This window comes from Eublepharis macularius, chromosome 9 (assembly GCF_028583425.1).
Source record: "Eublepharis macularius isolate TG4126 chromosome 9, MPM_Emac_v1.0, whole genome shotgun sequence".
NCBI lineage: Eukaryota > Metazoa > Chordata > Lepidosauria > Squamata > Eublepharidae > Eublepharis > Eublepharis macularius.
In genome coordinates, this window is record NC_072798.1 from 31,598,152 (window position 1) to 31,625,175 (window position 27,024).

The following is a 27,024-nucleotide window of genomic DNA, read 5'->3' on the forward strand; positions in this document are numbered from 1 at the left end:
CATATCTCTTAATGCTAGTGTGGTATTATTAAGTCACTGAGAAGACCTAATACTGGTTAATAGATGAACTTTTAAATACGCTTTTGAAAGCATTTTTATGCAGTCTGAGATTGCAGCCAAAGCAGTATAGAATAGAGAATATACAAGCACGTAGGTTCATAATGATGGAAGAAAATAAAATTGCTGGGTAAGGCAGTCCTAAACCTCAAGATAAATCTTGTGGTAAATGTGTTGACTGAGTCTTATAATGGTAGGTCTTCTTTCTAACCACGGTAACCAAACTGCTGTTGCTTCTGGCTGCTTAACTGTGGCCTAGCTTGTACCGGCATGCCATTGATCTTGTTTGGCATGTAAGCATAGTAGCATCACTTTATTTTATCTTAAAGAGTTTTGTCAGTATTAAAAGTATCTTAGGAATGTGATAATGTTTCCGCCTACAGCAATACTCTTCTGATGGCTGAGTAATACTGCTTCCAAGAGTTAGAAAAGCAACACCTGAAGTCATACATAACAAATACCCTTGACTTTTGCTCAAGAAAATATGCAGACCTTCTAAGGAGCATCTAATTTACCAGCATCAGAATACTTCTTAAGGTCCCAGACCTGAAAATTGGAGCCTTCTAATTACATCCCCAATCCCATTAACAGGCTCTTTAAACATTCTCCTCGCTACATACATGCAAGCTGTTTTTGCTGCAAGTGGTGGAATGCCAGTTCCTTGGATCACATGGCTGGGTCATTTAAATATTATCCCAGCTACTCAGTAGCCATTTGTAGAAATACAGCTCCCATGAGACTAAAGTGATTTAAAGGACCCATATGCCCATTCAGGTCCAGGTCTAAACATATAAATGCACAACAGTACTACTTTTATGACTAATAAAATAAACTGAAGAACCATGTACGTAAGCATTTTATCCTGTGTAGCATGTATAAAAACTTTTTTTGATATTTCGCTGATATTTTACCATTTATCTTACTGTTATTATGGAGTTCCCGCTTTCCCCAGCCCTCCTCTACTATAGCATTTGGAATGGAACAAAATCATCAGCTAAGTGTGACACATTTTTTAAAAAAACTTGTATAGAAACTTGTGCAGAAACTTGTGTACAAGGTTTATTGTAAAACAAGACAGGTTCATAACCAGATTGTTCTGTACAACGCATCAATACTGTAAAAATATACAGATACGGTATCTGGGGTCTATAATGATACCTGAGTGTTAGACAGGGCTTTTTTTCAGGGGGAACGTGGGGGAACGGAGTTCCGGAACCTCTTGAAAATGGTCACATGGCTGGTGGCCCCACCCCCTGATCTCCAGACAGAGGGGAGTTGAGATTGCCCTCCGCGCCGCTGAGGGCAACCCACTGAGTTCCACCACCTCTTTTCCTAGAAAAAAAGCCCTGGTGTTAGAGCATCAACTCCAAATAACTTGTGTACCTTTGAATGTACTTGAGGCATCAATGAAAAATGCTGAAAGAAATGGTGGTATTAACTTAGTAATACTGCATAAAATATCTGTTGAGATAAGTTATACATCTCTTGAGTATGCAGGGTTGCCTTTTTCTTGTCAATTTTAATTTTAGTCTAAATAATTCTGACATTCTAAAGAGCAACAATACTCTGTAGCTCCAAATGATTCTGTCTGCAGCAATGTTGAATAACTGAATCCCTCACATGAAGAAAGAAGCATGAAGTGAAAGTTAGGGTGATCAATATTCTTGTGCAATTTTGTGGATGCGCAAGTTTGGGGTAGAGGTTGAACTTCACGAGGAGATTTCTATGTAAACAGTAACTTGTACAGCCCTGTATCCACCAAATTCAGCTTCCTACTTCACTGCTCCAGTAATCTCTTTTTCTACATATATATAAAGATTTTTTTGATAAAAAGGACCATTGGGGCCTGCTAATGAACATAATTCATGGGGAGCGAAACTTTTTGTGTCTCCCTGGACAAAGAGTAGAAATATCCTTGCCCTTCCTCACTTCTCACCACTGGTTCCAATATGACTTGCATAAGAGATACTCTTCTTGGGTTCTGCAGTAACTGTCCTCTTCTCTCTGTGTTGAGCCCACTTACCTCTTAAAACCATGCCAGAGAGATTGTGCTTCAGAGTACTGCTTTCCTATGGCTACACTCCTCGCCATAGGGGAAAGCGCCATTCTCATGTGAAAGGACTCCAACTTTATAGTTACATCATTTGTGTGCTGCTCACAGATACATGTGGTTGCTTCAACAAGACGTGTGCCTATGTGGAAAAGCCCCAGAATGGGGCATGGCACAATATTTTTTGCTGTGGACTCACTTCCATTGAACTACCCAAGGAAAGTCTGCCTGGCCGCAATTTTTAATATTCTGCTTGCATTTTCAGCTCTTGATCCTCCTTAAGTTCCATTACCTTCTGCTCTATGAAATGTCACTGAAATTTTTGTAGTTTAAATATGAACTAATGTGTTATCTACTCCATAGCAACATCAAATTTTAATACATGTTTTGTACTCTGGTGAGCTTTGTCTAATTAAATGAATGTTTAATTAAATTTAATGGGAATTAAAGTTTTGTGCTTTTGGATGCAATAATCTATAGGCATGTTTTGCCCCTTAACAATTGAGGAGACAGATACACGTATTTCTTATCTAAATATGTGTTATGTTTACTCATAGAATGAGTCTTAAAGTACAGATCTGCAAATGTTGTATGTGATTTGTCAATGGTTTCCATTTTCTTTCCAGACATTGAGAGTTTATTTTAAAAACATCAATTCTTTGTGATAAATTTAAGGTAATGTATAAGCTAATAAAAAAACACAACCTAAATTCATTATTAGAGGGTTCATATGTAAACTGAATATAACTTAGCATAACTATTTATCATTTTAGAGGAGAAAAAACTCTTAGAACCACATCTGCATTTCATAAATTCTTCCAAGAATACTGCTACTTAGAGTGCTGTTTTTAACACAACTGTTAAGGTTTTCCAAAGTTTTTCCCCCGATGCAATTAAGAATGTTAACAAATTTTACAAAGGGATTTTTAAAAATTTGCCTGGTGATGAATATTTTTTCCTGTTCTCCAGATTCTGTCTAAATATTTTGTTTTAACATCTAATCTCATTATGCTGTCTTTGTGTTTAACTTGTATTAAAATCTGTCAGCTATGACTGGTCTCATAAGCACAGTCAGCGGACCAGAATAAGTTAATTATTTACTTGTGTCACTAGTGCTCTTCATCTAATGAAATGCACAGCTGTGTTAGATCTGCAGTTGGACGTCTCGATCCCATTGTTATACAAGTCAGCAGAGGGTAGAAGCCGCTATGATGGAGAGCCCTCGGCTCTTTCTGCTGTTCTGCCTTTCTGTGTCGATTTCATGGATCTTTTATCATTCACTTTCACACAAAACAAACAACACAGTGGCTGTCTGCTATGGGAACTGTCTTGGCGTATAAAAGGGTTTCAGCGCCTAAAGTAATTTTAAGTTTCACGAAGATTTAATTTTTGGCTTACAGGTGCCCTTTCGTACTGATACATTTTCTTAATGTGGGGGTGGAGGTGGGACAGAGAATGTAAATTTGGTCAGCCTCACAGTAAATAATGTGGTAGGTCTGTTGCGTCTTGTTCATATGTGAGAAAATTACTGAAAGGGGGTACGTGCGTGCGTGTGTGTATTATCACCAAGGCTTGCTGGTGTTTGTATGTGTTTTGTCTGTGAGAATAACAATGAAGTCACTACTTTTAATAAATGAACTGTTCTCGAAACTGCTGCTTCTTTTGCTGTACCTTTCCATTCATATCCCTTTTCATTCTGTTAACTGCAACCCAGTATCTCTAGTCCCTGTTCCGTTTTGTTTTTAACTAGATACTGAAACAATTGTTGAGGCATCAGTATCACTATTCTTCCCCTCCCCCCACAACTAGTTGGTTAAACAAACCCCTGTTGAGAGTACATGAAACATTTCTTTGGCTCAGTACTGTAAAACTGTTGTCTGCAGTTCACCAAAAGGATATAAAAGACATTTCACAATTTAATCTGAAATTCAGAGTCTTCTTGGGGGATTGAAAAGTGTATTAAGATGTTTCATTGTGTCCCCTAATTCATTTTAGCCCAGTTATAATTAGGCAGTGGAAAATAATTGGTTTTCACAGACGTGAGGTAAGAACAGACACTACTGCAAACTTCTGGGATTGCTGGATTGTATGTATCCTCTTCCAGAAATATTTGATTTTTTAAGGGCAGTTGGGCTCATATGACCTAAGCTGAATTGACTAAGTAGTGGCGGGGAATGTTAAAACTAATTTTTTTAGACTGCCTAGAGCCAGCCTTAGCTTTAGTCAGACTTCTGTATTGCGTTGGATTTCTTAGAAATGAAACATGATTTTGGATGGGTACCCTAACAGAATCCTGCACAGACTAGTCAGAGTGGTATGGTGCCACAAGCCAAAGTCTTTAATCTTAAATCAGTTTTTCAGGATCGCTGTGTGGGTATGTGTTTAATTTTATACAATAATACACTGTCTAATCTGTTACATAGTTAAATGGTGCACTCCCATATATGTTTATAGTAAGGTAGTAAAATATACTGCTGCTGCTGACTTTCCTGATACTTGTTCAGATTGAGGCCATGTCACTGGGGGAAGTGAGTTCGTGCTTTCCCCTGTACTATTTCTCCTGTGAAAATCTCCTTCCCACAAAGGAACTATCTGCCCTGTTGGGGGTGAGGGGAAACATGCAGTAATTGTATGGTGTATTTATCTTCTCTTGTGAGGCAAAATAGCCTCAGGAGAGAGGGGGATTTCCGTTGGGAACATGTCATGGAAGAAAGGGTTAAAGCTTCCTTCCCCAGTGCTGTAACCCTAGTCCAGAAATGCCTCTCCGCTTTGACTGATGTTAAGCCTCGCAAGAGATCTATTCATACTTCTCCCATCATAATTTGGTCCGTTAGTTCTGTTCTTAGAGAACTATGTTGTATAGGCTAATATAGAACTTAACTATTGCCCAGAAGTGCTCCATGAGAGGGGAGACAATATAAGAGTGTATAATAGTTGACACTGGCACTGCAATATGCATTGCTTTCTTTTGTTCTTGTTTGAAACATACTCTTGCGTTCCAGGGGTTTGTGGATTGATTGTGCCTCAAGAAGACATGCCGTTCTGTGATACAGGAATCTGTCCCGATATCATCATGAATCCCCATGGCTTCCCATCACGTATGACCGTCAGTAACATTACACATTTATGAGAACATCTCTGATTAATGCATGTTCAAAATGGGATCTCTTTTCCGCTTCTTATATAGAGATAAGTTTTCTTTCATATTTATGCATTATTCTTCATAGGGTAGAATGGGCTAGTCAAGTTGGTGTTGTAAAAGGTCGTGTTTTTCTTTCCTGACCGAAGTTGGGCTAGTAATATACCCCATACATATTTTATGTCATTCTTTGGTCCAACCCTCTTGAGTTGTCTGGTAGGTACATCTTCCTAATGGCCATTGTAGAAGGGAAAGCTGGTGACAATGAATTAGTACCTCCTTTAGAGGTTGTCAAATTTGGTAGAGATTGATCTGCATCGCCTTCATATCTGTTTACTTTTCTACCTGCTGCTGAATGAGAAGCGAACCCTGTGTTTACAAAGCAGTGAATTATCCAACATCAAATTGCTGCTTGTTCCCAGGCTTTGCCAGTAGGGATCTGTTTGTCTGATGTTCTCTCTTACTGAGGGAGGATATCCTGGATCAGGTTGCTCATTCCATCCACTTCCAGAGGCAGGGACAAAAATTCTAAGTTATAACTTTGTTTTAGAGAGAGGGAATGTTTCCCTAGTTCCAGACCTGCCATGAAGAGTCAAGAGAAATAGAGTTGTTTGGGCACCTTAGTCCATTCCCCCTTTTGGACGGGCAGCACAGATTCATGGAAGAAGAAAGGATAGGGCACAGAGCACCTTGGCCTACATAGCAGCTATGATGATAGATTACCAGGGTAACTTCAGATTTCTTTCTAGGACCCAATGAGCTGTTTTAAGTGATTGCCAAAGGGTCTAGCTGTTCAGTGGGATTATGTTGGGGTTTTTTTTTTTGCTCTAAAAGCAGAAGCTTCCCAAAGCCATATCACAAACTGCTTTTGAAAGTTCCCTGAGTTGTCATACAGCTTGGGAGTGTTTTGCAGCGGGGAGATGGCTTGTCATGCTGAATTAGGGGCTGCTGTTCAGCACAGGCAGACCCGAATCGCCTGGGCTCATTGCATGAATTAACCAGTTCTTTGCATCCCAGCCTAAACCTCCATGGTTTTTGTGTATCCTCAACATTATTTTTTTCACCAGTTACATCTCATTTGCACCTTAAACGTATGTAGCGGGAAGTAGCCACTTTAAGACTGAAACTTTAGAGATTTCAAACTGAGATACGTATAACATCCTTTGATTTTTCTTCTGTTTTCTGTTTTACAGGTAGGAAAGCTAATTGAGCTTCTGGCCGGAAAAGCTGGTGTCTTAGATGGCAGATTTCACTACGGAACAGCGTTTGGAGGCAGTAAAGTTAAGGATGTGTGTGAAGATCTCATTCGCCACGGCTATAACTACTTAGGAAAGGACTATGTAACATCTGGCATCACTGGGTAAGAACCTCCTGCAAGAGAGTGGGGTAAGAGGTGCACTTCCTTGTTCTTTATTAATGCACCTCTTTGTTTTAAATTTAATACCTAATAATACCGTGTCAGTACATGAGTGCATTGCACTTAAAACAATTGCTTAAGAGACACCTTCCCCTAAAGCATCAGACAAATTAAAAAAACTGGCTAGGCATACAGAAAAGGGGTTTTCGTTTTGTTTTTTAAATATTCTAATGGGTTTGGGCAGATGTTCTTACGTGGTCTTGAATTAGCAGCCTTAAATTGAATACTAATATATGGTATTGAAGGCAGGTGCTTGTCCATTGGGACTTCTTGTGCACAGCTTTTGCCGATTGTGGAGTCAGTCTGGCATAGTTGGCTGTTCCGTTAACTTCCTGCTGTGTTGATCAGGCTGTCTTGAAAGACATGGAGTTCAAAGAAATACAGGCAGTCTAGGAACAGGACAAGGCCATATGGCCCAACACGTCTGCATTTTTAAATGTGTCTTAATCCTACCTTTCTACTTTCCACCATTCCCACCATAACCCTGTTCTCCCCCACCACCCCAACATATTTTGGTCTGCTAACTTGTTCCATCTGTTGATTTATTGTGTTTTTTTCTTATATCTTACATCTGTGTTAGCTGGTTATACACTTTTATAAACCACTCTGAGTGGGCGTTAAGTTGTCCTGAAGGGCGGTATATAAATCGAATGTTATTATGATGTTATGTTATTATTACAACAGACGAGCATGGCTGTCCTTCTGTCCTTCTGAAACTTTTAACTTTCTTTCTTTTTAGGGAGCCCTTAGAAGCCTATATCTATTTTGGGCCAGTGTATTATCAGAAGCTGAAGCACATGGTATTGGATAAGATGCATGCCAGAGCTCGAGGACCGAGAGCAGTCCTTACCAGGTATGGCGGAAACATTAACGCACATTTCCAGTTTGTAAACACCAGTTTTATCATTTTAGATCTTCACCTTGCCAACTCAGGGCTGTTCAGTTTTTCAGTAGTTTTTTCTTGTGCAAAATTCTGAACAGCTCTTGGATTCCAAACAGTTTCCACTTGACTGTGCCTTGAAAGATGTAAAAAGTTATTTTGATGCTTCAGTGCAATACTTTGGTGTCCTGTAACATTTAAAAAGGCTTTTCAAAGACCTAATTACCACTTACGGGTTTTATATCATGTTTCCAAAACCTCAGTAAACTTAAGTTTATGTAAAGAAGAAAAAGCCTCTCCAAATGTTGGCTGGACAAAAGCAGATGTTTAGCTCACAAAGAAAATTAATATCCATTATTGATTCATAGCCAGATCCAAAAACACAGTGCATGTGATGCCTCTTATTAAAACCCACTAGGTTAACATTTATGTGAACTTCCAAGTTCTCAAGAACTCTTCATCAGACTGGATATTTTGAGAGTTGTTTTACATCCAGCATGATGAATAATTCTTGAGAACTCAAACGTTTCCATAGTGTTGTGCTATTTTGTTTGGTCTTAGTAAATGGCATTGCGTTGATTTTGTTGCTCAGTTGGCACCACTACTCCTTTGGGCCCAGGACAAGCAAGGAGTGTAGGAAGGGCCTTGTGGTTCTGTATTGAGTTGACCTTCAGCAGCTCATTATAAACCTTCCCAAAATTAAAGAAAACCTTTCACCAATCTACCCAACAAGTGTGTGCAGACCCATATCCATAAAAATGCAAACAGAAAGGGAAACACACCTAATGCTGCTCTACTGGCACAACAGCAAAGCAAAATCTAGTGCAACCCACGGCACTTCATTGCAATACTGACCCAATCAAAAATACTTTGTGGTACGTCTTGCATATACGGAAAAAAGACAAGCAGCTTTGCAGCATTTATTTTTAGTGCTTATACTTGCCCAACCCTTGTTGCACATGTAGAAGTGTTCTATGGGGATCCAGCCCAGTGAATGGAACAGAGAGAAATTCATGCCTCCCTTAGGAACTACTTATGCAGTTATTACTTTCCTCTGCTTTCTTTATATATATATAGAGAGAGAGAGAGAGAGAGAGAGAGAGAGAACATGTCATATATAGAACAACTAACCTTATATTGGTCTGTTGATGCAGTTCTGTGGAGAAGTGCATTTTTGGTTTGAATAAGATAAACTCTATCTGTTTTACAGCAGAATTTGAGTCCAGTGGCACCTTAGAGACCAGCAGGATTTTCAGAGGGTAAGCTTTCAAGAGTCAGAGTCCCTTCAGACACCAAGGTCTTAAGAAGAGGGCTCTGACTCTTGAAAGCTTACACCTTGATGATCTTGGTGGTCTCTAAGGTGTCACGGGAATCAAATCCTGCTGTTGTACTTCAGACCAACATGGCTACCTACCTAAATCTATCTGTTGCGTGTTCCAAGGCAACCCACGGAAGGCCGATCTCGTGATGGTGGCTTGCGTCTGGGAGAAATGGAACGGGATTGCTTGATAGGCTATGGAGCCAGTATGCTCTTGCTGGAGAGACTTATGATTTCAAGTGATGCGTTTGAAGTGGATGTTTGTGGCCAATGTGGATTGCTGGGATATTCTGGCTGGTAAGTAGACTATTTTTTAATGTTTACACGAGGCTTACCACAAGTGTTGTTTTTGTGTATAAGTTTCTACTTAAGAGTTTCAACTGCTTTTGCTGGCAAGTGAAAATACACATCTATAATAATTAGCACAGTACTTTGCAAATATATGTTTGTGTTTTGATCTATGTTGCAGAGGAAACTTCGAGTACTGAATGAAAAGAAGGAAATCCGTTTATGATTTTTTTTTATAATTTCTTTTTCTCAGTATGGATGGTGATGTCTCTGTTCTTTTTACAAAGCAAGTGCTCAAAGATTATTAAAAGATTTTCTAGTCAGGGTTTTCATGAAGTGTTTTAGTGCCTGTAGAGCTGCTGGATTATGTCTTTACAGGACAAAAATAATTTAAAAGGGAACTAGACTCTCCCCTGTGTTTTTTGGCAGAAGATTATCTTCTTGTCTGGAAATCTTCCAAGCATTAGGGAGAAAAATTTTCAAGTCTAAACTTTAGGAAAACAAAAAGGGCTGGATGTGACCATTTGTATCATCCCATGTTACCAATGGCTGGCTTGTCACAGCATTTTTAGAAGAGGGGAGACCAGCTGTGTCGATGTCCTTTTCTCATCTGAGACCCAAATTAGACCACACTGAAAAGGCTGGCAAAAGAACTTCATGGAACTTGGAACTGTCCCTTTTCATAGCAAAAGCATAGCAAAAGGAAAAGGAGGCCACAGAGATTGGGGAAGCAAAAACACGTTCTTTCCTCCCCCAAGTTTAGAGTCGTAGAATCATAAGTTTTTCTTACCAGTGTGTACTCTATTTTTCCTATGTCCTTAAGCCTTTATCTTGAGGACAGGAAAAATAAACGGTTATATGGATTGTTTTTTGGATAGGGTGAATACTGGCTGGCACAACCTTGGCTTGCATTGGCTTATCCTACCCTAAAAACTTCATTCATTTCTACTGCAATAGTAGAAATATATTAAATATAGCACAATAGTGGAAATATATTAAAAATAGCACAACTCTTGGCCTTGGATAAAGACCTTATAGGGTTTAGGACAGAGATTTCCAATATAGTGCCCCTGCCTACCCATTGTTACCAGAACTGCTCTTTATTATAATGGGGAATTAGCTATAGCAGTCTGTAACTTAATATTAAGCGCGGATCATAACCTATGTATACGGAGGTCCCGATCCCAGACACTCTAGTGAAAAAGAGGCAGACAACGAATAAGTTCCAAACACGTGTATTTAGTGTGGCGTAAGCCTAACTTGCACAATCATACAAGGAACACACAAGATCTAGGAAATACAGAGTAGGAAATACAGAGACATTCGCATTAGCGGGTTCCCAACGATGGTAAGGGAAATACTCACAATCCTGGAGCGAAGCAGAGACACAGCAGCGAGCGTGGCCCAATGCCAGCACTGGGACCACAGACGGACAGCAAGGAAGTCTGGATAGGAATGGCCTAAGCACCGAGTGGTCTGGGAGACCAGCTTAAATACCCCAAAACGTACCCTGGGGCTGGTGCTGTACTTGGTGGTTCTCACAGATTAAAACAAAGGGTCTAATGGGCTACTGAATGGCTTGGATGGGCCACTTTGGTAATCAGATTGCGATAAGTGACACCTCAGGAAGAGGGGACAAAAGAGGGAGGGGGAAATCCAAGTGGGCTGAAAGGATGTTCCAGCGGACAGGGCTTGTCCTGATGTCATCAGCTCTGGAATGCGGAGGTTTCTTTGAGATGCATTCTCTAAGTGCTTGGGATGGTCAGCACTTAGCTCTCCTCCGGGGCGGCTCCTAAGATATGCAGAGCGGGGCGAGAGGCTCTCGCTGCGGACGTGGTGTGCCTGCTTCGCCAAAATGGCTTCTCAAAGCAGTCTTCTTCCCAGGGTCTTATGGCTGCCTGAGAACATGGATGCCGGCTGGGCATAGCTGGGGCTGGATAGCAGGCTGCCCGGTAGCGAGGGCAAGCTCGGCGACCTACCCGCGGGAGGCTCCAGGCGGGAACTGACCAGGGAGCGCCTAGCCAGGCTCGCTGGAGGTTTCCCCGGCAGGCGCCCGGCTGCTAGCAGCGGCTTGGGCCCATGTGAGGCAGGCTTCCATGGAGGCAGGGGGAACAGCACACAAAACACAGTCCAAAGCAGGGAACAGGCACGGTCCGTGGTAGATGGCAATGCGGGCACGGGGCACACTTGTAATAAAGTCCAAACGCACACTGGGAATTCCAGATACAGGTCAGGGCAGGGCTGCCCAGAAAGAGAGTCCTTTGTGCAGTTAACCAAACATGGAGTCAGTAGACTACACAGTCTATAGCAGCAGCAAGGCAATTGACACGCAGGCAGGAAACTGACACGTGTATCAGAGCACACACGTGCAAAGCAATCTTTGTGCAGCAGTGAAACAGTAACGCAGGAAACTTTAACACAGTTCATGGCAGGCTTTAAAGCAGAGGAGGGGCCTACTTGGCAACAATCCCCCCCCTCGGAGACCCCGGGACGTCAGGCACGCGGGTCTCCAAACTTGACTTCAAAGGCGAGGTGGTTGGCAATGTCCGGTGGTCGAGCTTTGAGCGAAGAAGGAGTGGGAAGGGAAGGAGGGGGAGGCGTCACTCAAAAATTTAGTTTGGAGAACCACCTAACCGAATAATTGCAATTTAGATCAGCCAATGGGCTGCAGGTCTCTGGGTTCACACCAGGGGGTGTGCTAAGTGCAATCGTCAGAATAAATAGCAATAATTCATAGGTAATAGCAATTCATAGTAGTATAGGCAGCAATGAGCAATTCATGCATATAAATAACAATAATTCATGTTTGTGTACATTGATCAGTTCATGGCGGGAGGTAATTCATACGGAATTCATGGTGGGTTAAAAGCACTAAAAACCAGGAGCAATTCATATACATGGATCAATTCATAAGCATAGGATTAAAAGCAGAGACAATTCATGGTTCAATTCATGAATGTAGGAGTAAAAGCAATTCATACAAGATAAAGTGAAATGTGCAAGCAGGGCATAGACCAATTCATCAAGGGTTGAACAATTCATAGATAATTGAAATCATAAATACATAAATACATAGGATTAAAAGCAATGATTCGGGAGGTTAAAACCAATAAAAGCAGCAAGAGTAAAAGCAAGTGCGTGGAAACAATTCATGAGGGGGGGTAAGCGGCGGAAGGGTTCATGGGGGCCAGAAAAATAAACTCTGCAATTAAAAAGACCAAACCATACAGTCGGATTAAAATCAAATTCATAGAGTTAAAATCAGGGCTAAATAACCTTAAAAAGAGACCGTTCGGGGGGGGGGGGGTCCCGGTTAAAACCAAATTCATAAAATAATAAATAGACTAGAATTACCTCGGCGGAGGGAGTCGGGTTAAAAAGGCAATTCAAAAAGGTTAAAATCAAATTCATAGGGATAAAGTTAATAAGGAGTGATAAAAAGGGTCCCAGTTCATGGGAAGATCATGGGCACACTTGCAGCAGATAGAGGGAGGGACTAGTTCGGGGCTAAATTCATGGGAGTAACTTCATAAAAAGCAATGGCAAGAAATTCATAAGTCCATAGAGTAACAAAGATCACAGATGGCTCAGTCCGCAGTACAGCTGCTGGACTGGGTTGCATATTTACAAGAACAAGCAAGCTTAGTCCATGTGTTCCAAAACACACTTCCACCCCCCCCCTTGCTGTCTGCGTCAATCCGCAGAGCAGGGCAGGCGGCGAGAAGGGCTTCAGGCACACAGTTCTAGTCCTCATGGAGGTAGTGCCGCTGGCGGTCGTTCGTAGGCGGGCCGTGGGCTGGGGGGCGGAGAAACACGTCCCCCCCTAGTCCACAAGAGGGCCTCGGAGCGGTGTCCGGCAGCAAGCGTCCATGGGGCCGGTTCAGAGTTCTTACACATAAACGCACAAGCATAGTTCATAACTGACGAAACAAGCAAGGGATAAATAAAACAAATGGGGCGCCAAGCATAACCATTAAGGCAGAAGGAGGTCGGGGTTGTATCGTTCCATGCGGTAAGACAGTTGGAGTTGCTGGAGCTGTCGGCGGCTCCAACAGCCCAAATAAAGTAGTGAGGCACATAGTAAAACTTGAAAAGCCAAAATAACAATAATCGGGTGCAAAGCCAAATTGTAAATTCCAGTGGCGGTGGGGCTCCAGCCAAAGAGGGTTTCCCACCACGAATGCTCACCGGTGGTCTTAATCCGCTGGGCAAGGTCCAAAATCTCCTTCCCGTTGTGGGACACAACCAAAGCAGTGGTATCCCCGTCCCTCTGGATGCTCTGGAGGGTGCGGTGGAGCTGCGGGTGGGCCAGGAGCTCATGGATTAGCTCCAGACCGATGCCAAGGGGAATGGGCTTCACATAACGATAGATGGAGGGTGCCACCAGGATCTCTTCTTGGGTCCAGACCGGTACCGTGTAGGTGAAGTCGCAGGCTGCCACCGAAGACAGATTGCAGAAGCAGCGGTTGACTCCCGGGATCACGGGCTTGAGTTGGAACAAGTTCAGGATCACAAAGTCGCAGGCCGTTCGCACGCAGGCACATCCTTTCCCAATGTAGACCACAGCGGAGCTGTTCTCCCGGACGACCTCGAAAGGGCACTCGTTGAGGGCGTCGACTTGCGGGGCTACACAGGGATGATGCGGTGCAAAGGCTTGGTCTTGGCAAATGAAGCCGGTCTGGTCTCGATGCTGGCACCCTTGGAGGCTGACGAGCTTCCATCCGGTCGGGGTGAAGCGGGCCCAATGGTCGGGGTGGCGGGCGTAGAGGACTTCGGTTTCGCTGACTTGGAGTCCCAGAGGCACGACTGGATACACATGGAATGACTCGTGCGCACTGGCCGTTAATAAAAATAATTTAAGCTCCTGGGTGGTCGGTGAGAATGAGGAATTTACGAGAGACCACCAGGATTCAAGCTCCAGTTCTATGGGTGACAATTTGGGCGTAATCAATCTTTTAATTTCCAGGGGCAAGTGCCCGTCCGTGGCTTGCCGAATTAGCCCCATGGCCACAGCCTGGTTTAATTGTTGGGCTTGCACACATGCCATGGCTATTGACACGTTGCGTTCAAAAGACTGTGTCCCTTTTAGCAGCAGAGAAAAATCTCTTTCAATTTGACTCTCCCAGTTAACTAAAATGGAGCTGATCTCGTGTTGCCCATTTGAAATGGAATTTAGGGACTGAACCACCGGTTTACCTAAGTCGGAGATGCTAGTCGTGACATGGGCAAACTTATTAGCGAGAGTCTCAATATTGACCGAATCCATGATTGCTAAGCCTCCGGCTGCAGGAGCAGTCCAGTCGGCAATGCTTCGTCTGGCACGCGAGAGAGAGGGGGAGGGATCGATCCACAGTTGTAGCCATGCATTCCAACCCTTGCTACCGGCCTCCAGATAGGGAGCGCACTGCGGCAGCCTCTGGGTTACATTCAGCTCAGCTAAGTCTATGCGGATCTCTTTTAACGACATTTGCGGGCGGACTAGAACTCTCTCTCGAATGTCAGTTTTCAAAACATGGGAGCCCACTATATGCGTGCCGCCTTGGCTTAATTGTTCATTGCTAGCAATCAAAGGGTCAATTTGGATGGTGTGGGTCTCCTGGGTCCGGATCAGCAGGGAATAATTGCCTGGTTCGTGAGTCAAATTTACAAAGAGCAGCCCAAGCCGGTGAAATTTCTCTACTAGGGGCTTGGTTTGGCATTCGGGCGTCTGTTGAACCAGTATCCAATCGGGTGGGCCATGTTTGGCTAGGTCTTCCTCTTTTACAATCCAGGTCAGGTTCTCCCAGCGTTCTATAGCAAAGGAGAGAACTGCACCTGAAGGGGGCGTGATAGTGACTGATGCAGACTCAGTGGTAGTGGTGCTTAGTAGGATGGTCATTCTAAAGGGGTCTCCTGCCTTCCATACTGCGGCCGACACTAAAATAACTTCACAGTATGGTCCGAAAGCCTCAGTTACAAATGGCGAGGTTTCGACATTGGCAGGGGTGGTATATTTGTCTACCACCGGGACTGCGGTGGGGGCTGGCCTGATGCGGGGGAGAAACATACACGGAATCGGAGCGAGTGGTGAAACTGTATCGGTAGGCGAGTAACACACTAGTTCTTGGGACATGGTTTTGACTCCCACACATAAAATAACGAGCTCTGGGGGTCGGATCCACTGCTCTTCGCAACTGCGGAAGTTAGTGCGATCCATGGGGGTGGTCATATTAATCTGCTGCACAACCTTGCAGACCATCATTTCATTTTCTGCCAGGGTGTTGATACATCTCCAGTGGGGGTAGGGCATTAATTTGGACGGGCGTCCCTCTATTAGGGTGCCTGCCAACACGAGCAAACACAGAGTAGCCAGGTGCCTCATCTCCTGGCCTTCCTTTTTCTTTTTGTGCCGAAAATATCCTGGGGAGACCTGCGGATATAAGTACAGGCTCCCTGAGTTTGTTGCAGCAAAAATAAATGAAGTGAGGTAGGGAAAAAGAAAAGGGAGGGGGTTTTTCTGCCAGCACTATTACTGATTGGGGCTCGAACGAGAAGTCCCGGAGCACTAAGCGAGCCTTCCAGCTTGTTGCTCTGGGGAGCTCCTGTGCGAAGGCCTCTTTCTAAAGCGTGTATATTTCAGGAGGGGAACGTCTTTGCGTCGGGCAAGGGTCGGCTGTGCGTTAGGCGGGATTATGCAAACTTGCCCCAGGGGTCCCTGGGTGCCTAGGCTATGTGGCCTTCAGGTGCCCCTTGCTCGGTGGCGGGCTATTTTCATTTTGCGGGCTGAGAGCTATCGGTCCGGCTCGGCCTGGCCTTGCCGTTTTAAAACGAAAAAAAAACTAGAGAGCGGTTTCCAGCAACGATAAGGGTTGCTGCTAAAGGAGACCTTCGTTCTATTTTTCTAAAATGATTTTTAAGTAAGGGTGGTTAGGGTTGAAGGCATGTTTTATGATGGTTTGCTTTTGCTTTGCCTTTTTCCCTCTGCTTTTTTTGCAGGACCTCCTGTATGCATTTCAGCGGACCATATTTTTTCCTAGGATCAATTTTTGGAGGGACTCCCTCGGGAGGCCCCATTTTCATGTTAAAAGAAAGAAACACACAAAGCAAAAGCACACGGGTGTGGGGTACTTTCAGGTTGCCCTCACTTGGAAGGCCTGGCAGGGCTTCATTAAAACTTCAATATGTCTCCCCCCCTTCTTTTCCCTTGTACGGTACGGGCAAGGGAAAAGATTACGTGGGGCGGGCGGCTGCTGGCGGAAAGGGCCGAAATGGAGCCGAAGGCGCTCGGCGGCGTTTATCGAAAAGCGGCGGAGATGGCCGAGATCTGCTGGCGCCACTGGGTCTGGGTTATTCGGGGGTCATCTTGGCGCGGGGGATTCTGGCTATGTAAATGAGGTACGCTGCCCCTTGTGCGTGGCGAACGCACCCCAATAACACATTCCAGAGGTAACATATTCACAAAATACTGGCGGGTCTTTTACCTTTGCACTAAAGCGTACTAACTGGTGGCGCCGTATAGCAACTCACCATGACGAATATGAACATTAGTAAAAGAGGGATGTTGGGCGATCTGGGGGTCCTTTTCCAGGGGAGGCACGGCCCTCAAAGCCAAAGCCGACCATCATGCGAAAGCGTGGGTCTGGCAGGTGAGACCCCGAATCTACGTAGATGCGGGATCTTCACCAGCACGGCGGGTGATATATTTTCGAATACAGGGATCACCTTTTTTGGTGGTTCCACCATGTTCGAAAGAATGTATGCACCTCTGGGCTAAAGCCTCTCCAACCACTTTCACACAGCAAATCTCTTTTGCCTGTGCAATTTTTTCCGAACATGCGGCTTACAATCCAATTAAGAATCACTTTCGGTGGTGGTCCTATTTGGCTTTGGTTGCCGTGTCTTCCCCAAGGGTCCCAACTGTGGGGCCCGCCCAATGAAGTTAAAGAATAGAACTGGAAAAACTTTTGACATTCACACCTATATCTACATATCCTACTTTTTCTTTTATACTAAAGCTACAAAGGTCTGGTCTAAGGGGACACAGGGTATCTCTGGCCCAGGGTGAAGGGATATCTGGCGAATCACTGGGCAGAGGGGGGCTGGGCTGGTGGCGGTTCCCCCAGGGTCATACACAGGAGGGGCGGTCTGGAGCGGCTTCCCTTTCCATTCCTTTAACTGAGAGGCGTGAAAGTATTTTAGCCAAGTGCCTCCTGTCTTTCTCTGGATAGCTATCTGATAGACGGCTGGGGAGACTCTTTTCGTGATGGGGACTGGGCCTTGCCATTTGGCTGCTAGTGAATGCGCCTTTTGCGAGAACTTCCTGTACAGAACGAGCTGTCCTTCCTCCCACTGCCTGGGGTTCCTGACCCATCCTAGTTTGCGGTCCATATCTTTCTGAGCTGTGCCCAACTTCTGGGCCACTTGCATGTGGACGGCGTGTATGGATGAGAGCAGATCCTGGACCCAAGCGTCATTAATCACTACGGGCTGCATATCGGAAGGGAGCTGCGTATCTAGCCAGAAGGCTTCCGGGAGCTGCATTCTTCGCCCTGTCATTACCATATGGGGTGTGAGCCCGTGAACTGCGGTGGTGCCTCTAATGGCCATTAGGATTATGGGGAGTTTTTCATCCCAGTCTCTCCCGGAGGAGCGAACCATTTTGCGGAGAGCCTCCTTGAGGGTCCGGTTGGTTCTTTCTATGGCGCCTGAAGCTTGAGGGTGGCCGGCTATGTGGAAACGTTGCTGGATGCCTAGCGCCTTGCAAAGCTCCTGTGTGACTTCTCCGATGAAGTGTGAGCCTAAATCAGAGTCCATGACTCTCACGATGCCCCATCTTGAAAAAACATTGTTAAACAGTAGTTTGGCTGTGGTGGCTGCATTGTTGCGCTTACAAGGAAACGCTTCGACCCATTTGCTAAAGGGGTCTATGACAGTGAGACAGTAGCGATTGCCGCGAGGAGTGGGGGGAAGGGGGCCGATAAAGTCAATTTGTATGCGAGCCCAGGGTCCGTCAATTCTCTGATGCTGGAGGGGAGCTCTAGGTCCGGTGGGGTCTGCATTGACCATAGCGCAGGACAGACAGTTGTCTACCCATTGCGCTACTTCGGTGCGCATGCCAGGCCACCATCCAACCTCTTTTACCCTTTCCAGAGTCAGGTCCTTGCCTCGGTGTCCCTGCTCGTGGACAAACTGAATTAAGTCAGCCCTAACTTCCAATGGCACTACCCAGTGGCGTTCGCCGGCTGTATCTACTGCCCAAACTATGCCTTCCTCCTCTCGGATCATTAGTCTTCCTGTCTGATCTCTTCCTGCGGTTAGGAGGTCAGCTACTTCTGGGTCAGATAGCTGTAGTTGTGCTAGGTCTAGTGTTCCTGCGGTTCCCTGAGCTTGCCTACGGGCTTGTGCGCGGGTGGTGACAGGGTGGAGAGGACAATCGGTGGCTGGTTCCGGTAGGGGAGCATTTTCAGTGGCGGCTGCCTTGGCTGCGAGGTCTGCCTGGTCATTCCAATAAGCGGTCTCTGAGTTTGTCTTTTGGTGTCCCTTGACATGGGTAACCTGCGTTGGGCCTGAGCGAGACTGAAGGAGCGCTGCTACTTGCTGCCATAGCTGTAGGTGGGCTACGGGTTTCCCATCGCTAGCTCTCCACCCCTGGTTCTGCCATACCGGGAGCCAGACCGTGGCGGCTTTGGCCGTCCAATCCGAGTCTGTGTAAATGGCCAGCGGGCTTTCTGGGGGCTCAAACTCAAGCACTGCCAGAAGCGCTTGCACCTCAGCCGCTTGGCTGGAATGGGGGCGGGCTGGACCCTTGAGGGTATGGGCGTCGCTCACTCGCACGGCGCCGTAGCCTGTCCGAGGGGAGCCTCCAACGTGAAAGGAGGAGCCGTCGCAGAACCAGCATGTGAAGCCGTTCTGTCGGGCTTCCTCTAGCGGGACTCCCCAAGTGACTGGCCAAACAACCTGCGGTGGCGGGTCCAGGGGGCACTCGTGCTCAGTTCCGGTTACTAATAGGCCATAGGGAGCTGGTGGCTCAGTGGTTTCCTTTTTGAATTCTACTCCGCGGTTGACCAGGGCCAGGGTCCACTGTGCTATGCGGGCGTTTGAGACTTGTCCATCTTGTATCTTGCCAGACAGAATATATTTGAGGGGCGTATGAGTCGTTTGAACTATTGTGCGGGAGCCTCCTATGATAAATTCCCAATGGGTCAGACTCCAAACTAGAGCAAGGCACGTCTTTTCGCATGGGCTAAACTTAGTCTCTACTGCAGTTAGGTTGCGAGAGGCATAGGCTACCACTCTAGCGGTTCCCGCTTGCTGCTGAGTGAGCGTGGCTCCTATGCTTTTGTCTGATACAGCTAACTGAATAAAGAATGGCTGGGTAACATCCGGATGGGCTAGGGCCAGGGCTGCGGCCAGGCTGCGCTTCAGCTCGGCTAAGGCCATCTGTTGATCCGGTCCCCACTCCCAGGGAGTATTCTTTTTAAGGAGAGCATACAGGGGGCGAGCTTTGTCTGCAAAGGACTCAATGAAGTCTCGGGAGAAGTTAAAAGTTCCTAGAAGGGCTCTGAGGGAGGGGACATCGGTGGGTGCAGGCAGCTTGGAAATGACCTCCATTCGCTGGGCATCCGGGGTGCGACCCTCGGGTCCCAGGGTCAGACCCAGGTACTTGACACTGGTCTGAACCAATTGGGCCTTTTCCCTGCTTGCCTTGAACCCAGTCTCGCGGAGGAGTTCCAGGACTTCCCTGGTGATTTGGCGGGCTAATTCTTCCGTAGGGGCGTGGACTAAAATGTCATCCACGTAGCTCAGTACGTGGGACCTCGAGGAGGGTTGGAGGCGTTCCCACATCTGAACTACATGGGCATGGCAAATACTGGGGCTGGAGTGGAATCCCTGGGGTGTCCGCTTGAACGCGTACTGCTGGCCGTGGAAAGTGAATGCGAACTTATACCAGCAGGACTCATGCAACCGGATGGAGTGGAAAGCGTTGGCCAGGTCTATGACCGAGTAGAACCGGGACCCAGCGGCAATGGCCGTCAGGATCTCGTTGTACTTGGCCACAACCGGGGCAACTGGGGGGGTGGTGGCATTCAGGGCACGGAAGTCGACCGTCATTCTCCAGGTCACTCCATCTGCTTTTAGAACTGGCCACAATGGGGCGTTGCAGATGGACTGCATCGGGAGTATGACGTCCCACTCAAGGAGTCCTTCTATAGTCTTGGCTATCCCTGCCTCAGCTTCCGCTGGGTACTTGTACTGTCTTTGGGGAGGGGGGTCTTTTCCTTCAATCAGGACGCAGGCGCCCTTCACTATCCCACACTCGGCCTTGTCGGTCACCCACACTTCGGGAAAGTCCTGAGCCCAGGGGTCTCCTGTGATGGGGGCGAGAGGAAGGGGGGCTTTAAGGGCTGCACATCGATGGACCGCATTAACAAAGTCTGGGCCTCCCGGGATGCGCCACAGGAGCCCGTTCGCTAAGTCAATGGTCAGTCCCTCGGCACGGAAAAATGGCATGCCCAAAAGTCCATCATCTTCTCCCCGGTTTGCGCACGCCGAAATCCGGGTGGCCAGGTTCCCAACGGAGAGGGGGATATCCTGCCAGACCGGGGATTCCTGCATGCCGCCTCCAAAACCGGCGAGCTGCATGGTAGTAGGGGTCTGAGTTCCCTTTGTGACTAAGGTGGGCCGGAGTATATTAAGTGAAGCTCCGGTATCTATGAGGAGGGTGGCAGGCTTCTTCTTTTCCCCGGGAATCCCGATCCCTGCCTTTACTGTCGGTCTCCCCCATGTGTCCGGCTTTAGTTTGGCAACTATGCCCACGGAAGGAGACTGGGACTCGGGGCGACCCTATTCTGATCCTGCACCCTGGTCGGTGGAAGCGGCGCTTCCTCTAAAGGGGTTGTTGGGGCTCGGGCGTTCCCGGACCGCAGCTATCGGGGGCTCGAGAAGGGAGGGTCTGGCGGTAACGGGGGCGCCGACGGGGGTACTGGGGGCTGCTGCTGGTCTTCCCACTCCATGATCGCCTTCATTAGAATGGACGTGGGCTTTCCATCGAATAGCTCCATGTTCGCTCCAATGTTTTTGAGGCGCATCCATAGTTCCCAACGGAGGGGGTCCCTGGACTGGGGCATGCTGCCGCGGTCCCGGTATCCCTCGTGGTCGCCCTGCGATGCTCCCCAAGCGTTGGACTGATCTGGAGGCGGGTAAACCTGATGATTGTACGGGTGTGATGCTCGCGAGTGAGAAGGGGCTAGGGGCGCATCCTGTAATCGGGGCTCGTGGGGTCCCTGCTGGGAGGCGGAACTGTAACTCGGGGTGGGCGCAAAGGAAACTCCCGGGCGGTAGTCCCTTGGTCCTCTTCCCCGGTTAAAGCTGCTGCTCCTTCCCCTCAGGATCCCTCCCCTTGCCTCCGGGTACGGGCTGCGTCCCTGCGGTCGGTACTGAGAGTGGGGGCCATGATTGGCATAGGTGACTGCACTTATCGGCTCGCTCTCCTTTCTACGAGAGGCCGGGGACTTCACATGGCGGATGGCGCCGGTCTCTCGCAACAGGCCAGCAATGCTCCTGATGCGGGATTCCAGCTCTCCCCATGTAATGCTCCCGGGCTCTACTCCTGCTAGGGCTAGGCGAGTGGTGCTGTTGAGTCCATCTATAACTGCCCTCCTAAATTCTAAGTCATCGAAGTCCGGCATGTCACTCAAGTCTAAATCTACCTCGTCTGCTAGTTCGGCTAGGAGCTGCTTTCTGGCTAAATATGCCTCCGGATCCTCTCCGGGTTTTTGAGACTCTGCAATATACAGGGCCTTTAAACTCTTGGTGGGCCATAGGAATGCGCACAACTCTTTCATGGCGCCATACTGACTGCGAGTGGCTAGTCTCCGGTTAGAAATATATGCGTTAAGAGAGGTAACTGTTTCGGGGCTGGCACAATGGCGGGCCAGCTGAGCTACATCGGAGCCACTGGCGGAAGGCTGGGACATGGTCACGTGTGCAAACCATTGTATAGCTGAGTCCCGGTTCAGGGGTCCCATGCGGTCCGCTATGGCTTGGAGCTCGTTGGGCCTCCAATTGCGGGTTTCCTTGACTACCCGGTCTGTCTTTCTGCCATCCTCGTCTGTGGAGACAGTTTCTTTGGTAGCTATCGGATGGAGGGGCTGTGGAGCTTCCTCGGGCTGGGACGAAGGGGGTGACCAGCTGTCAGTACTACCTTCGGGGAGGGCCAAGAGGGCTGCGGGATGCACGGCGGAGATTACGGCCTGCTGCATCCCCAGGTGCTGCTTTAGGGCCTCTAGCTCCCTCTTACAAGCGGAATGATCAGCGGAGGTTACCTTGGAGTGGTTATGCTCTGCCATGAACTGGGCGGCATGGGTTAGCTTAGCGATTCTTTCCTGTCCCTCGATTACTGCATGCTCAGCCATGTCGGCACGAGCGGTGGCCGCTTCAGCCTTGTGCTGGGCGTCCTGGAGGGCGGTAGTTAATCCTTGCTTTTCTAATATGAAATTGACGCGTTCAGCGCGCCACTCAACTGTCTTTTCCTCATGGTCTCTCTCCTGTTCGACTAGTTTGGCCCTGAGACTCTGGATTTCTAGATGCAGGGCGTCCTGTTCTCGCTTTGCTTTTTCCTCTAGCTCCTTCCTCTCTTTGTCTTGGGCTAATCTGAGCCTCTCTATTTCCTGCTCACTATCTTCCTGCGCTATCTGTAATTTATTTATCAGGGACACGCTGTCCTGTAAGGCAGTGAAAAGTGCCCAAGCTCCGTATCTGTCTTTCTTGCTCGACTTGGGTTTCTCCTTCTCACAAAAATCTTGGAAGGCACTTCTAACTATCTGGAGCGGGTCGGGTCCCTTGAAGGAACCGGCTTCCCAAGGGCAATCTCCCTTCTTAACTAGCCACTTCTCCAGGCGGGGCACGGTGGGGTTTGCCCGGTACATTTTACTTTCCGTTTAAGGCTGATCTCGGGGGAGGTTAAAGAGTGGATCAGCGACACCAGGGGTGGGGCGATTAAAGCTGCTCAGGGGTTTTAACAACTTCTTCCTCTCTATGTTCCTTTTGGGAGGTTTATCCTTCCCTCAGGTCCTCAAGGGTTTTTACCAGGGGGTTTTAAGGTTCTACTTTTAGGTTCACAAGGGGATTCTTAAGGGTCCTACACTCGGTTCTTCTCCACCGGGGGAGAAGGAAAAATTCCTATTCCCGTTTTAAGCTTGCCTACAAGCCACGGGACCAGGAAAAGTTTACTGGCTCAGAGGGCGTTCTCAAGCTCTCTAAGCCCAAGAACAAAACGCTCGCTGCTTCCAAGCCTCTGCCTAGAAGCTAAAGCTCAGGGGTCTCCCAAGCCTATACTCGGAAAACCAAAGCTCAGGGGTCTCCCAAGCCTATGCGCTCAGAAAACCAAAAAGTGTCTCCAAGCCTCTGCTCAGAAACAGCAACTAAGGGGTCTCCCAAGCCTCTGCTCAGGCAACCAGAAATGCTCCCAAGCCTCTGCTTAGAAACTGCAAATGCTCTCAAGCTCTCTGCCCAAGAACTGTACTCAAAAAGTCCCCAGGCCTCGTGCTCAGAGACAAACGGTTAAACTGTCTCCAAGCCTCGACCAAAAGACTGAAAGCGCTCAAGGACTGCCTCTGCAAGTCCCCAAGCAAAAGTGCTCAGGAGTAAAGCTTACTGTACTCCCAAGCGGAAAAAGCGCTCAAGAGTTCAAACAACTCCCAAGCCAGGTGCGCCCACGAGTCTGTCTTAAAACTCGCAAGCGGAAAAGCGCCCAAGAGTCTACCTTAAAACTCTTAAGCACGGTGCGGCCGGCTGCCGCGGGGCTTCAGGAACCTGGCTTTAGATTCCCAAAGCTAAACTGACTGAACAACCAAACGGACTAACGATCCCTTCACGTTTCCTCCGGAGCGGGGATTGAAGCCTAAGTGCTGGCAGGAACGGGGGTTTGGACGGACTTAGGAGAGACGGGGGAGGGCGGAAAAGAATTTTATATGTGCTGCTTCAGGATGTATATAAATCTATAGAGCCTACTTCTGGGATCCCACCCACATAGACGCGTTTAGGCGGCCCGGAAGGTGGCCAGGAACTTCACCAGTTCAGAGGTCCTCACCCACAGTACACCGGTTATAACGGCTGGAGGGCCTCGCGGTGCACCACAAAAGGCAAGTAGTCCAAAGCTGGCTGAAGGAGGAAATGGGGAAAAGCCAACCCACAAGATAGAAATGCTCGCTAGAGCCACACACACTCACACTTTTAATTCCCTGAGCTAAATTGCGCTCTTTACACTGAGGTCTGGAAAATTTTCCTCTAAGTCAGTTCGCTGAAGACACGCGTGTCGACTCACGTGCGTTCACACGAACTGGGTTATGCCCGCATTCTCCACCAGTAAACTGTTACCAGAACTGCTCTTTATTATAATGGGGAATTAGCTATAGCAGTCTGTAACTTAATATTAAGCGCGGATCATAACCTATGTATACAGAGGTCCCGATCCCAGACACTCTAGTGAAAAAGAGGCAGACAACGAATAAGTTCCAAACACGTGTATTTAGTGTGGCGTAAGCCTAACTTGCACAATCATACAAGGAACACACAAGATCTAGGAAATACAGAGTAGGAAATACAGAGACATTCGCATTAGCGGGTTCCCAACGATGGTAAGGGAAATACTCACAATCCTGGAGCGAAGCAGAGACACAGCAGCGAGGGTGGCCCAATGCCAGCACTGGGACCACAGACGGACAGCAAGGAAGTCTGGATAGGAATGGCCTAAGCACCGAGTGGTCTGGGAGACCAGCTTAAATACCCCAAAACGTACCCTGGGGCTGGTGCTGTACTTGGTGGTTCTCACAGATTAAAACAAAGGGTCTAATGGGCTACTGAATGGCTTGGATGGGCCACTTTGGTAATCAGATTGCGATAAGTGACACCTCAGGAAGAGGGGACAAAAGAGGAAGGGGGAAATCCAAGTGGGCTGAAAGGATGTTCCAGCGGACAGGGCTTGTCCTGATGTCATCAGCTCTGGAATGCGGAGGTTTCTTTGAGATGCATTCTCTAAGTGCTTGGGATGGTCAGCACTTAGCTCTCCTCCGGGGCGGCTCCTAAGATATGCAGAGCGGGGCGAGGGGCTCTCACTGCGGACGTGGTGTGCCTGCTTCGCCGAAATGGCTTCTCAAAGCAGTCTTCTTCCCAGGGTCTTATGGCTGCCTGAGAACATGGATGCCGGCTGGGCATAGCTGGGGCTGGATAGCAGGCTGCCCGGTAGCGAGGGCAAGCTCGGCGACCTACCCGCGGGAGGCTCCAGGCGGGAACTGACCAGGGAGCGCCTAGCCAGGCTCGCTGGAGGTTTCCCCGGCAGGCGCCCGGCTGCTAGCAGCGGCTTGGGCCCATGTGAGGCAGGCTTCCATGGAGGCAGGGGGAACAGCACACAAAACACAGTCCAAAGCAGGGAACAGGCACGGTCCGTGGTAGATGGCAATGCGGGCACGGGGCACACTTGTAATAAAGTCCAAACGCACACTGGGAATTCCAGATACAGGGCAGGGCAGGGCTGCCCAGAAAGAGAGTCCTTTGTGCAGTTAACCAAACATGGAGTCAGTAGACTACACAGTCTATAGCAGCAGCAAGGCAATTGACACGCAGGCAGGAAACTGACACGTGTATCAGAGCACACACGTGCAAAGCAATCTTTGTGCAGCAGTGAAACAGTAACGCAGGAAACTTTAACACAGTTCATGGCAGGCTTTAAAGCAGAGGAGGGGGCCTACTTGGCAACACCATGATGCCTGTTGGTGAGTTTCCTAGTGTCAATTTCCTTCTTCCACAAAGCACAAGTTAGTCTTATTGTACCTCATTGGAGCAGGAGGTGCTTCAAAATAACCCAGCAGGCATCACTTTTGTGTTTGCAGAAAACACCCATTTAGAAATAGCTGCCTCCCTTATAGAAGGATGCTTGTCTTGCAACGTTTCAACATTTTGTGGCGCGTCCTAGTACCAATGGCAGCCATTTTTGGGTGGTGCCCACTTCCTGTTCTCAAAATTCCAAAAGTGACCCCAAGCAGGACAAGATTGGGGGTCCCAGCTTAGGGGAAAAGAAACAACACAGCAATGGTACTGGCTGAGGAAGCTAAGTTAAAAGAGGGATAGGGAGGGTAAGGAAGGAAACGGAGCAAAACACAGAAGCAGCTGAAAAGAGGATAAATGTGTCAGTTATATGGTTATAGTTATATATAGTGATCAAATGAGTAGAAGAAGATGTCTGGAAGGCAAAGAAGGTCATTGAGAAAAAGAGTATTCTGCTCAAGGCCTCAGAAGAGAAGGGCTAGGTGTTCTTTGGAGGAAGGCACAGCACAATCTAGACAGCTTTCTTGGGAAGGGAGTCAAAAACTAGTTACCCTGAGAAAATCAGAAGTAGGATGAAGTTTAACAGATTAGCATCCTCTAGCCCATATTGTAGTGAATTTTTCTTTCTTTCTAACAGAGGCCTACACAATGAAGAAAAAAAACATAAGCATATTGTTGGTCTGTTACAGTTTTTTCCCTACAACACTTCCTCCATTAGTCTCCATCCACTTGTGGTCTAATTAATACCCTTTTTCTATATCTCATCTTCTTAATATCCCAAATCCTTACTCTTAAAACTCAAAACCACAAATCATTAATTCATTTTTCTTAGTCTCTCACAAAAAGAGACTATAAATGGTTTTCAATTTGCCATGAATATAGACAGTGTTTTGTCTCTAATTAGTGCTGTGAGTTTGGCCATCTCATCTAAGTCCAACATCTTTCTGGTCCAGTCTTCCAATGAAGGTAGATCCTTGCACTTACATTTTTGAGTATATAAAAGCCGTGCTGCTGTTACCATATGTAAAATTAAAACCCTATACTCTTTTTCCAATTTTTATCCATAATTCCC

At 47.3% G+C, this 27,024-nt stretch overlaps 1 protein-coding gene across 1 annotated transcript in view; it reads left to right on the forward strand.

The window, feature by feature from the left end:
• Nucleotides 1-27,024, forward strand: part of POLR3B (RNA polymerase III subunit B) — a 90,318-nt gene that overhangs the window by 57,127 nt on the left and 6,167 nt on the right. The window contains exons 24-27 of the mRNA XM_054989284.1: nucleotides 5,110-5,213; nucleotides 6,440-6,606; nucleotides 7,403-7,516; nucleotides 8,985-9,158. Of these exons, the coding sequence (XP_054845259.1) occupies nucleotides 5,110-5,213; nucleotides 6,440-6,606; nucleotides 7,403-7,516; nucleotides 8,985-9,158 (559 nt within the window). The remainder of the gene's footprint in view (nucleotides 1-5,109; nucleotides 5,214-6,439; nucleotides 6,607-7,402; nucleotides 7,517-8,984; nucleotides 9,159-27,024) is intronic.